Genomic DNA, 12964 nt, shown 5'->3' with positions numbered 1-12964 from the left:
CAAAGAAAGTAAGTCCCACCCAGTAACAAGAAGCTCAATAAATGAAGTCTACTACTCTTACAATGTCAAAGTTAGTAAGTTTCTATAATTGGTTATATTCTATTGAGTATTTCTTCTAGTCATGTCCCACTAAGTCAATGATCAATAATCTACCTTTTTCTGGCAAGGGACAGTTTACTATATTTCTATAATTTTAATGTCCTAGGTTTAACGGAGTGAGAATATATTTCCTATGGACACTGTGAACCTCAGTTTAAGGGGAAATCAGACTGTCTAGAACATTTAATCAACTCTACCACAACAAACTTTTATCAGTTCAATGCCCATGATTAGAAAGCAAACTAGAATTCAATGTGAAAATTTTGTAATTATGAAATGATCATAATCCATAATGGTATGAGAATGAAATGGTACACAGAGAAGTACAGCCAATCTAACCAACGTGTTGATGTGTAGATTAAAATATATATATATACATATATGACTAGATGGTTTTACCTAGTTTTTATACTTTTGAGTTGCTCTAGAATAATGTATTTGTTAAATCTACATAATATTTTGATATGTTGGCACCTGTACTATAGGAAATGTAGATATTTCTTACCCAATTTAAAGAAATATGACTTTACTGTGTCATACAGGATACAAACTGAAGTGTAAAAACCCCTCTTCTAAGTTGAAACACGTCAGAATTTTAGAACTGGCTCTATCAACACCTTTCAAGTGAGCTCTGACAAGTAGCTTTCCAAAATCAGAACCCCTTGTCTGGAGACCAGGTAGAGACTACTGAAACTGTCTTTTAAAAACTCCCAATTTAGAAGACTGCATAGTACTGTGTAAGTGCTATGTATTTGTTTCTAGATAAAAACACAACATCTACAAATGTGACAACTGCAGCAGAAGGGAAGCTGATGCACAAACGATAACTGATGTGCATCAAATACTGCTTTCTTCTTTGTTGCTGCTTTCACTATTTCTAGCAAACAAAATGACAAACACCTTTTATAGATTTCTACAGCAGTGCTAACCACCAGTAAATTGTAAAATGTCCTGGGTTTTTCTATGTCATGCTACTGAAACTGGCTGCAGCATACTCTACAGCATACATATTTTAGCCATAATCCCATAGAGAAAGGGAAAGAAAATCAGGGACAGCTTGCATTGGTGAAAAATAACACAAACCTTCCATTTCCAAACACAGTACCTTTCTACTGTAGAGATCCACTGCCTAAGAGGTAAGAGTTATTTACATGAATTATTTACATGAATTAAAAAAAAAATATATATATATATATACACACATACACACACACATATATTTGAGTTGATTATATATATGTTATGGATTAAAAACTGGTGGTCCACTTAATACCAGCAAAATTAAATCACCATGGTGCTGAGTGTAGATGTTCCACCTGAGGAAGGATGCCAGCATATAAATACAGATGTGGAGAAGGCGAAGTGGTGTGCGTTGAGATGTGCTGAAGCGTTGAGGCATTGTGGGTTCTCCTACATGTTGCTGTGTGAGCCACTGGTTCTCCTGGAGAAGCTCTGGTTCTCACATCAAGCATTGCTTACTGGCTCCAGAGAGGAATACGTGTGCCGCTTGGTCTCCAGGATGAACTCGTCACTCTGGCTTCCTGGCATGTACTCGACTGTGTTTATCATTGGAGGAGCTCAGGGCCTCCGTGTCGCTAAGGATGGCTATGGTGCTTTTCAGGACAGACCTGGTCTTTACTATGAGCGTGACTTCTCGGCTCCAGCACAGAACCCTCAACCTATCAGCACAGTTCCTTTACCCCACTGGCTGACCTTTGGGCTTTCCCAGCACAGATCCATAAAATAGACTAGTGTGAATCTTTCTCGTGGGCTCTAGATCTCCAGTTAGATTCGTGGGAAGCATTGTCATGAGCTCTGGGTCTTCATCTGGACTCATGTGGATCATTGCTGTGGGATCCAGGTCCTTGGCTAAATATTCTATGTCTTTAGTGTTGTAGATAGATTTCCTGCAATTTCTTGTGTTAACTCTGGGTGCCCACCATAAAACAATTTTATAAACTCCATGTCCTGATGCTAATTGTTCTCCTCAAAACTCCTGACTACAACATTATGTAAATGCTTATAAATTTGTTTTTACAGTACTGCATATTTTTAAAGCAGTGTTAACTTCTTATATATGATATGAAGCTAAACAAAAGCATACTTTACTTGTTTACTAAAGTAAATAAAAATTAAACATATTCATCCCCAAAGCAAAAACTCTAGGACTTCCTTTGCTGCCTTCCATTGTCTTTTCATCATAAACCACACCAAACTTGCAATATGTATACTATTGTAGTTTTCAACTCAATTTCAGATTTTTCATGGTTAGATTCCGTGACAGTCAATGGTTATAAAAATACATCTTACATTCGGCCTGTTTATGAATTTTGTAAGAACTTATTCCATTTATTAAAAAAATAAGTCTAAAGGAGAAATATTGTACATAAAATTCAGAAGTGAATTCAGGGCCACCTACGAAACAAACTGGACCCTTCAGTAAGAACAACAAAGCCGACACATCAATTTACTGCATTGCTACCAGGGCTTTATGTAATTAAAATTAAAGCTTAAACAAATAAGATTATTCCTTCCAACAGAGACTATATGGGTGTGGACCCTGAATAAATCTTAACATTAATCGAAAAATAGAAATCTGCAAGATTAGGCAACTCATATACAAAAATTACGTAAGGATTATTACTAGTCCCCTACTCCAACCCTCAAGAATTCATGCAAATAATCACAGCTCTTACTCTGTTATGTTTAGTTCATTTATATCAGGTTGGTCTGCACACTGAGTACATATGTCACATATTCTGACAAGTTCTCTGGAGTATTCTATACATCTAAGTAACCTAAGAAATATTGGGTTCAGCCAACTACACTAGACTTGCCTTGCAAGTACTAGATCAATACAGAAAATGAGAGCCAGGCATGGTGGCACAGGCCTGACAAATCCCAATACCCGGGAGGCTGAGGCAGAAGGACTGCTGTGAGTTCTAGACCAACCTGGGCTATATGAATGAGTACAAGGCCAGCCAGCACTACATAGTCAGACCTTGTCTCAAAAGAACAAAAAACAAACAAACAAATGTAAAACAGAAAAAGAAAATGAAAAATATTGCTTAAGGAAGTAAATATTTCAAGCTGAATTCATGACATATCAGTTCAACATCTGTTCTTTATACTTTCTGGCAAATAGGTAAGGAAATCCATGCATTAAGAACAGAAAGAAAGCTAAGTAGAGTTTTATAAACTTTATAATTAACATGAATAGTGAAATTCCAAAGATTCTACACAGTACATTTTATGTTTCATTTGATAATCAGTTAAAGAGATAAAAACCAAAAACTTCAAGGTAGTCCCTGGGAGAAAATTACTTTCAAGTTTTAAGAGCCAATGAAAGCTTCACATAGTTGTAAAAAGGTCACACTGAATCACCATGTCCAACTTCGTTTGGCATTTCAACAATGTCTAGTTAATGAACTTCAAAAATCAGGTCTATGGAACTTTAATGGAAAAAATACAAACTCAACAGAAAAGAAAAACTGACTGGATCTGCTGAGCCTAATTTAAAATAATGAGGACTGACCACAGAAATCTGAGAAAACAATAAAAACGGACAAGCCAATTTATAATTCCATGGAAGGAACAGAAAACATTTTGCAGGCAAAGCCAGAAAGTGATTGTAAATGGAGACAGAGACTGATCAACCCTTTCTAAAGAGCACTGACTGGCCCAGCTGTTAAAGCCAAGAAGATACCCAGATGGGAAGAAAGAGGATCTTAATTGAGTTCCTTTTTTCCCTTTCTCCACTTCAAATTACCTAGTACTCAAAAATTAGTGATTATAATATTTAAAGTAATTCACAGGCTCCTTTATAGTCAACAAACAAATTCTGTTGTTGAAAGGGTGGCAGTGAGGAGGGAGCAACTAAGTCATTCACAATTTTACTATGTATACTTAAAAGTCCCAGATTTCAGTTAATGGAAATTTACTCAGCCTTTATGACTCATTAGAAAAACAAAAGGCAAAAAAAGTCCAGTGGAGACTACCTTGGTATTTGGTCACTGTGGAACAGTATCAGAACTGAAAATGTTCACAAGATACAAAGCCCTAAACGTTTAGTGGTAAATCAAATACATGTTTCTAGGAAGAAGTGATATGCATTTATGTAAATATTCATACTAAATTTTGAACACAGCCAATTATTAATAAGCAAAAAATAAAAAAGGAAAACTTATTTTTAAAAGTTGGATCTGTTATGACTCAGTGGTAGAGTACTTGCCTAGAACGCCCTGAGTTCTATCACTAGCCAAAAAAAAAATAAATAAATAAAGAGATTGCATCTGCTGAATGCAATACTTTGTGCAATACTTTTCTGATAAAAGTTTCCACAGACCTATAATGAAAGCAGGCATATGTACCTTTTTATTTTACATAGTATTTGTACTTTGATTCATTTATCAAGCCCCCAGAAATTTAAAAGGAATGTATTAAGAAAAAAGGTATCTGTGTATTTTTAAAATTCACTACAGAAATTAAATATATTGTAATATGAGTTCAATCAAAACTGTCCACAAGGGCATTTCTAGATTAAAGCAAAGTTATAATAACTGGTGTTCATACTGCTAACTGGAATATCAAGAAAAAAAGAAAATTTTTGGAAAGTTTTGTTGAAAATGTTTTAAAAAGCACCTTTTTTCCCCTTTGTAAAATACCTAACAGTAAACATTTTAAGCTTTGCAAGTCATGTGGCCTCTGCCACTGAAACTCCTCTCTGCCTCCGTATAGAGCCACAGATAATACATTTATGAGTGAGCATGGTGGTGTCCCAATAAACCTTTAAGTACAGACAGTGAAATTCAAATTTCATGTTGTATCTGAAAAAAACTTTTTTTTTAACAATTAAAAAATCCAAAAACCATTTCAATTTACCCACTGAGGCGAAAGGCACAAGGATTTTTTAAGTCTCTATAACAAATTTGTTACTGTGGACAAGTACTACTCATTCTTTAATATTATCAGATAAATGAGCCGTCATAGCAAAAGCCAGAAATTAGTGTAGGGAATGGTCTCAAATGGGGCAGCAATAGTATTCTCAGTTTGCACTTTACAAAGGCCCACTCCAGATAAAATCTGTATATAAAAACTGCAGTATCTGGGACTATCTCAAGGAGAGTCAGTTAACATCCAGTACGGTTAAGAATGGGTTTCTAATAAGCTCCCCATATTGTTCTGATGTTGAACCAAGACTTGAAAATCACTGATAAGGTTAGCCCATATATTTGGTTAAGATTTATAAGCAGAATATATAAAGAACTCTTGAAGCTAAATAATAATAAAATAGTGTAACTATCAAAAAATGTTATCATTAGTCATTAGAGAAATGAAAATTAAAACACGGAGACTCCATCTCACTCCAAAAAGAATGGCCAGGATCAAGAAAACTACCAACAAATGCTGGAGAGGCTGTGGGGAAAAGGGAACTCTTCTGCACTGTTGGTGGGAGTGTAGAGTGGTGCAACCATTGTGGAGGTCAGTGTGGAGATTCCTTAAAAAGCTAGAATTGGAAGTCCAATCCAACCCAGCTATTCCACTTCTAGGCATATTCCCAGAAGAACTGAAAATACCATACCACAATGATATATGTGCACCCATGTTTATAGCAGCACAATTTGTAATAGCCAGATCTTGGAAACAACCTAAGTGCCCATCAACTGAACAATGGATAAAAAAGTTGTGATATTTTTACACAACGGAGTACTACTCAGCTATAAAAAATAATCACATTGAGATATTAATAAATAAATGGACGCAACTTGAGACTATACTCATAAGTGAAATAAATCAAATTCTCATGTATAAATACCGTATAGTCTCCCTAGTATAAAAAATGGTAAGAATACATAAGAGTTTATGGTAATCATGATTCCCCATTACATTGCTTTGAAGCCTTATAATGTTTTCACTCATTAGTTGGAATGGTTTTATCCTGGTTTGTTTGATTTTATTATCTGTGAACAGCTATTCTGAAGAAAACAAGACATTATAATAGTCACTGCTGATTTAATATCATCTGACTCTGAAGTTCTACCATGCTTTTGTCCTTCTGTTTTCAGTGGTTCTATCATGTTGTTATCTTACTGGATTTTATTATGTGTGATAGTATAAACAAAATTTCTATGGAAAATGAAATAATATAGTAGCCATTGTTCATTTTCTGTTATTTGGTTCTGAATGCCCTGTAATACTTTAATTCTCTTGAATGGTTTCATACTATTTTGTTATGTTTGATACTATTGTATATGAAGTTATGATCAACTATTTCAAAGAAAGAGACATTACGGTAGTTACTGTTAATTACAGGTTGTCTTGTGGTAAAATACTGTGTTGCTTACATTGTTCTGTTTTGGTCTGCTTTGTTATGTACTCTTTTGTCTTAATCTCTTTAAAATAAAAAAAAAATTTAAAAATTTGGCAAAAGTTTAAGTTTAGAATACACACTAAAACTAAATACAAGAAAAACAGTTCATTATCAGTTGGTCATTTGGGAATGATAATTAAAGTCACAATAAAATGCTTTTATATACCTATTAAAATGGGGGAGGGGTGGACATTATCTAGTGCCACCAAAGATCCAGAGCAAGCAAAATGGTACTCTGAAAAGCTTAGTAATGTTAACATGTATTTGCCACATGCCACTATATGTGCTTAGCCAAACGAAAACTTTTATGTGTACACACACCACTATATGTAAATGTTTAGAGTTTTATAATCTAAATGAAAATATTCCAGTTCTAAAATCCACAAAACAGAAAACAACTATAATATTCTTTTAATCATTGAATAAGCTGAAGTACGACTATATAATGGAATACTACTGAGCAATGGAAGGAACAAATACACAGATACATGAATTGTACCATATATATTACCTTAAAAGAAAAAGGAAAAAGAAAACCACTCAGAAGCTACTTTCTACTGGATCCTATGTAATATTTTTGACAGGGCAAAATTATAGGAGCATGAAATTAATTTGTGGCTGACAGTGGTGAGAAAGAACTTTAGAAGTTTTCACATAAAACAAATGGCAAAAGAAATAGTTTTCATTTTGTTTGTTATATCCTGTTTTATATCCTGTTAAAGGTAGTACTTGACAACTCTTTTGCATGGCTTTCAAAATTCAAACGTATAGAACACTATAGATTCAAACATCTAAATAATCTCCAAAATCCTCCTACAAATAAAAACTAATTATCCTTTGTAGGTCATATCCAACATCTAGGGTACCCTAATTTTTATTTTGAAGCACAGACACCTTTAAGTAGGTCATCAGTTAGAAACATAAATCTTAAATCACTTCCAATGACTATCTCTTAAACTGCCTTTTATCACTGAGGCAAACATTTATCTCAATAACTCTTAGGTCCCTAAGTGAGCAAAGACCATGGCCAATGACTGAGATTATTTCCATAGAAAGTTCCACTGTGAAAAGTTCAAACACTTACACACCAGCCCCTTCAATACACTTGAGTACACTAGAAAAGACATGCATTGTTGTGTGTATGTGTGTGTGATTATTCAAGCAGAAAATTACTAACACAGGAATATGACTTTTCATAGTTCATCAAGAAATTTATTTGCTGAATCAAAAGCTCAAAAAAATTGATTAAAATAATAACTCATTAGCTTCCCTGTAAAACATCTAATAACTAAATCTCAGGAAAATCTCTGAAGTAGTCTACTCATTCTATTAAATATATGGTGGCATTAAATGAAACACTTAGACTTATATATCCACAGAACAGTTTTAAAAAGGAGGAGGGCCAAGCACAAGGTCCTGAGTTCAATGCCTGGTACCAAAAAACTAAACTAAACTAAACTAGGATAGACAAAAGGAAAGAAGAAGACAGGGAGAGACGGAAGAGGGACAACTAACCTGCACACTCTTAGTCCTAAATTGTTGTAATCCTGGCCCCTAAGTGTCACCACCCATCCACCTAACCTCAGTAGTTCAGTACAACTCACTTCCCCTGTGTGGCCCACAGATATTCATTTGGAAAATGAGTAGGATAGCCTGGATAAATAAGATTTTTTATCCTTTCTACTGAGCTCCCTTTTTAAAATATCCATTAGTAATTCTATATACTGCAGTCTGCTACATGAAAACTGTCCTTTCAATATGTTAGTAAAAAAATTTTTTTACAATTAATATTTATGTCCATTTGAAAAAAATATCTTTATTCATTCAAGAAAGGATCTCACACCTGCATATAGCAATAAACTTATTTTTTTTTCTCTTAAGAAGCATTTTTTGTATACATATGAATTTAAAGTTAAAAGAATTCTTCACAATAACTCCATGTATTCCAAGCCATACTGTGTTTCCATACACGCAGGACATTTTTATTACAGAACTACACATGTGGCACACAGCGGATGGTTGTTATTATTTTAAAAATCTGTATCCAGATTCCTTCCAACGCCCAAATTGTGAGAAATGGTTTTGCAGTTTAAAAAATTAACATAAATTAACTCCTTTAGTGTATTGTAACAGTGATCACTTCCAACTCAGAAGAGATAGGAATTACTTTTAAAATTTTTATATCCTGTACATACATATGTTGGATGAGTTCTATTCATTAAGGCATATCTAATAAAAAATGCATCAGAAAAACACTCATCTTTATAAATTTAATACTGGCATTAATGACATGTGAGACACGGCTAAAGGCATTATCTCTGCTCTTTAAGAGCTTGTATGACTCTGAAAATGAGTATGAAATAATTATGCTAGATATCAGATTTCTAAACCAGCAGAGAATACCTAATACTACATTCATTCATTCTCACATTCATATATTTACTCACGTTGGCTGGTTACATAAAGGATATAAAGTCAAATGAAAAGGATGACTGATGCTTCATTAAAAAAAAAAATTCACTGAAGAATCTAAAGTTGCCAAAAATTATCTAACTTCATCAACTGATTAAACATCTTGATTTTTAGAAAAAGTACATTTTCAGCTCTGAATGCTAAAGTAAGAAACTTTCAGAATATTGTCAGAAATCTAAAATTTGATGATATTTTGCTTTTCAGTTATAGACCCAACAATTTAAAAAGTTACCTATTTATTTCAAATCCTGTTTCATAGAACCTCAAATGATTCAGACAAAATAAAGATTATTCCTCAATATTAACAATAATATTTTCCACTGCAAAAAGTACGCAGAAGTTGTAAATGGTTTAGTATCCTTGTTGCCCTTTGGTTGACTCACTTCTTTTCACCTATATATGGATTCAAATGTGTGTCTCACAGTTTTCAATGAGATAAACCAAGATATAAGTACTACCATAGTTGTGTGCATGTGTGCCTGTTTAAAAAAAAGGATAAGATTGTTGACCTCCTTAAAAACTAGGGAGACAAGCACTCAATTTTAATCTAACAGAGAAGATTTTCAAATACTCCATTACCCTGGTGTCAGCTGCTAGAGATACCACAGGGTATCTATCCCTCCTAAAGAAACGGCCCTTGGAAGAGGCACACACGCACTATGTTATTGTTCTCAGTTGCTATTGGAATTTACCCCATAGTACTAAGTGCAATAGTATATAAACCTACAAAAGGTTTCAATTCACTAAATAAATGGTGGCAGATTAAAAAAAACAGAGTTCAAAATCCAGAGCCAGAATATTAAACAAATTACAACTAAATCTCCACAAATAGGATTGGAGTATCACTACTACAAAAGTCTCAATGTTTGTGCATGTTTTACTGTACCGTGGGCACCAGTTTTATTCTTTAATTAGGGTAATGATACTGTTTGGAAGTAACTGGACCATAATTAAGAGTTATATTAGAGAGATGATTTATTTCCCAGATCAAAAACATCAAGATGTTCCTATCATAATACACCATTTTTCTTTCATGATCTTAGAATCTGAAAGTCAGAAGCTCCCAAAAACGATGATCACAGTAATTTCTGACCTCTTTCAGGATCAACAAACATTAAATTCTAACTTAACAAACATGAAATAACCACCTCACACTGCCCCATCACCTTACTGCATTATAGAAAAGGGACTGCCCAACACCATATTATGTGAAAGAGCTGATGAGCATTTTTAGATGGAAAGTATTTATAGAATTCCTTGAAAAAAATGTATTCCAGCATAAAACATTCTTATCTTGGTAAGAAATAAGAAGATCTAAAGATAATATAAACATATACATGACAAGGATAAGCGGCTAGATAAGTATCACAGCACTATATACGTGGTTAATACTTTACATGACTAGTTTGGTTTGCACTACAATTTATCATTCGACTCATCACTCACCCTGAGGAAGCGCTACCTAAGGTCGCTTTTTTTTTTTTTTTAAGAGAAACCACCAATAAACAAGCACAAGACATATATCCAAAAGCAAGGCACAACCAGACAGTCTCTAGAGATATGATTTTCAAAGTATTGATCTACCTTTTCTATTACTCAGGCTTCTTAAAGTGAAAAGAAAGATAAACCTGTGAATTCCAGATTCCCTATGGCCAAGTTAGAGCAGGAAAGGTGGAAAAATGCTAATACAAAGTAAGATCTTAGGCCTCATGGTGTTAGAATACCTCTGTGGAGCAACAGGGCAGACTGAGCCCTATTAAAACTTCTACATAAAATCGGTGACTACCGGGGTCACTAATCTCCTACTGTTTCAAACTTTGGGAAGGAATGAAGCCAAACAAGTTAGATTTCTTGAGATTTTTGGGTTAGCCTGAGCAACACCATCTGAGTCAGATCAAACTGCCAACGAAATGCAAAGTTCCACAATTCTTATTGCCAGTTTGACATTCCCCAGACATCTCAGGCCACAGCATTCACATGAAACACATGACATCAGCGACAAAGGTAGTCTCTGCAAACCCTTGCAACTTCTGGGCTTGCAACAGCACTCCAGAGCTTCAACGTTTCCTAGCACCACAGGTAAGTAAAGATTAAGGGATCCAGCACCAAGTTAATAACAAAAAAGCTGGGTCGTAGGACATCTGATGAAGATGAAGAAAGTGATTATCAAAAGGCTACCTGCAGTTAAGTCACTTAGCCAGCATTTCCCAATCTTGGTTTTTTCTGGACTTTAATATATATAGCCAGACACAAGGAAAAATAAATAAAAATTTCCTAGGCCTCTGCTCTCTTTGCCCGCGGTCCTTTTTTGTAAGAAAACACCCATAGTGACTTCCTTCCTGTCCGTCCCTCAAGGCAATGCCAAGCTTAAACTTTTAAACCTTAAGGAAGGTGGTGAAAGAGAGCCAGCCAAACGCAGGACTGGGTAGAGTAGAAAGAGAACGAGGCAGAGTCATGTTTCAAAACAAAGACTCCATAAGGAACCAAATGTCAACCCCTCCCCATTCCCAACAGCCTTTCGGTCAGCTAAGCTGAGGTCCGACAATTAAGAACAAATCAATTGACCCAGCTCTCCAGCGTTCACTCAGGGCTTTGTCATTCACAAAAACATCTGCACAAGCACTTGCCGAGGGGGCCCTGTGCTCCCCCAACCCCGATTAGAAGCCAGGCTCAGAACGCGGGCGACCCGCCTGTCCCGGGTCCCCGCCAACGCCAGGCCCGGCCGAGCCCAGGCGTGTTCCGCGCGAGGGCTCGGGGCCCGAAAGCCTGGCGCCCGCGCAGGGAGAGTGGACCGAGCGCGCCCCGGCCCGGCCCAGCCCCTACCTTCCTTCACGCCGGGCAGCTTGGACTGGTCGATACTGACTTCGGCCATGTTGGGCCGGGGTCCCAGCCACCGCCCGCTCGGAGCCGGCCCGGAGCTGAGAGGCAGCGACGCCCGAAGGCTGACAGGCACTGCGCGTGGGCAAAGAGGAAAAGCACAGGCGACGGAGGCGGCAGCAGACAGCCCCGGGCACCAGGTCGGTGGCCCAGAGGCCCCGCCGCAACCACCTGCTTGCTCCGCGCCCCGACCCCGATCGATACCAAATATCCGGAGCCCGGAAATGGACCCGGGCAGTTCAGTACGGAGGGAGAGAGGAGACAGAAAGGCGGCCAGACGGGCGAACGGGAGGGCCAGGGTGGGGACGGGCGGGCAGATTGCGGGGTGGGAGGGGAGCGGAGCGGCAGGTCTGTAACCGCAGTCGCTAGTAGCAGCGAGCCCAGCTCTGCTCCCGCAGCCGCCTGCTGGGGTCTCCTTTGTACTCCGTGGAGCACCCGGGGCTTGGCCCAGCCTGCACAACCTCCCTAGGGCCGGGCCTCCCTCCCACCTCCGGGGCGTGAGATAGGGGCTGTGTGTCCCAGAGCACTGGACCGGAAGGCCACAGGGGTCACCGGAGGATAATTGTTCCGGTCAGCGGTGTAGGTATTTTGTGGTTTCGCTGGGGTTTTAAGGTTTCCACAGGATGCTTACTGAGCGCCTGTCTCTCGGCACTCTTTTTACCTGCCCTCAGGATTAGAAGGGGTATAATAAATGAGCGTTAAAAATAAACAATGCCGCACACACGCGCCAGCAAAGCTGTTGATTAAAACCCCGGGCCAATTTAAAGAAGGGCGCGTTCACTGCCACCAGCTGGGGGAACTGAATCATTCATCAAAAACACATGAATGTCTACCAAGTTTGATGCTAAGTGCTGGAGGTGATAAAGATGTGTCAGACTTATCACTGCTACAGCATGGCACACGCTCAACTATAATTAGAACGTTCTATTTTCTTAACAGAGGCAACTTCTCTTTCTATTTTGGGGAAACCTTCTTTACCCCTCTCAGAAATGTGTTCCAATCCTGAATTATATAATGGCAGAATCAACAGTACCACCAATATTACGCCTTTCCCACCCATCCACATTCATCAGAGGATGGATGTGTGACCTAGACAGGTCAAGCAGAATACATAAAGAGGGTCGCTTAAGTGTTCTGTTTCCTATG

The 12964-nt window shown here is 37.4% G+C and overlaps 1 protein-coding gene across 4 annotated transcripts in view; it reads right to left on the bottom strand.

Annotated features, from left to right (window-relative positions):
* Ccdc50 (coiled-coil domain containing 50) overlaps positions 1-12406 on the bottom strand; it is a 62246-nt gene extending 49840 nt beyond the window's left edge. Inside the window, exon 1 of one of the 4 annotated variants that reach the window (XR_010051672.1) lies at positions 11765-12406. Coding sequence is in view for 2 of the 4 variants with exons in the window: in XM_013160213.3 (XP_013015667.1) it covers positions 11765-11813 (49 nt within the window). In the remaining 2 variants the exon portion in view is untranslated. The remainder of the gene's footprint in view (positions 1-11764) is intronic. The other 3 variants (XR_010051673.1, XM_013160213.3, XM_013160214.3) reach the window with 3 other exon arrangements.
* Positions 12407-12964: the final 558 nt, after the last annotated feature.

The sequence above is a fragment of the Cavia porcellus genome, unplaced genomic scaffold (genome assembly GCF_034190915.1).
Source record: "Cavia porcellus strain 051 isolate PalLab524CR breed Dunkin Hartley unplaced genomic scaffold, mCavPor4.1 scaffold_14, whole genome shotgun sequence".
Taxonomy (NCBI): Eukaryota; Metazoa; Chordata; class Mammalia; order Rodentia; family Caviidae; genus Cavia; species Cavia porcellus.
This window is presented reverse-complemented; position numbering and strand designations above follow the sequence as displayed.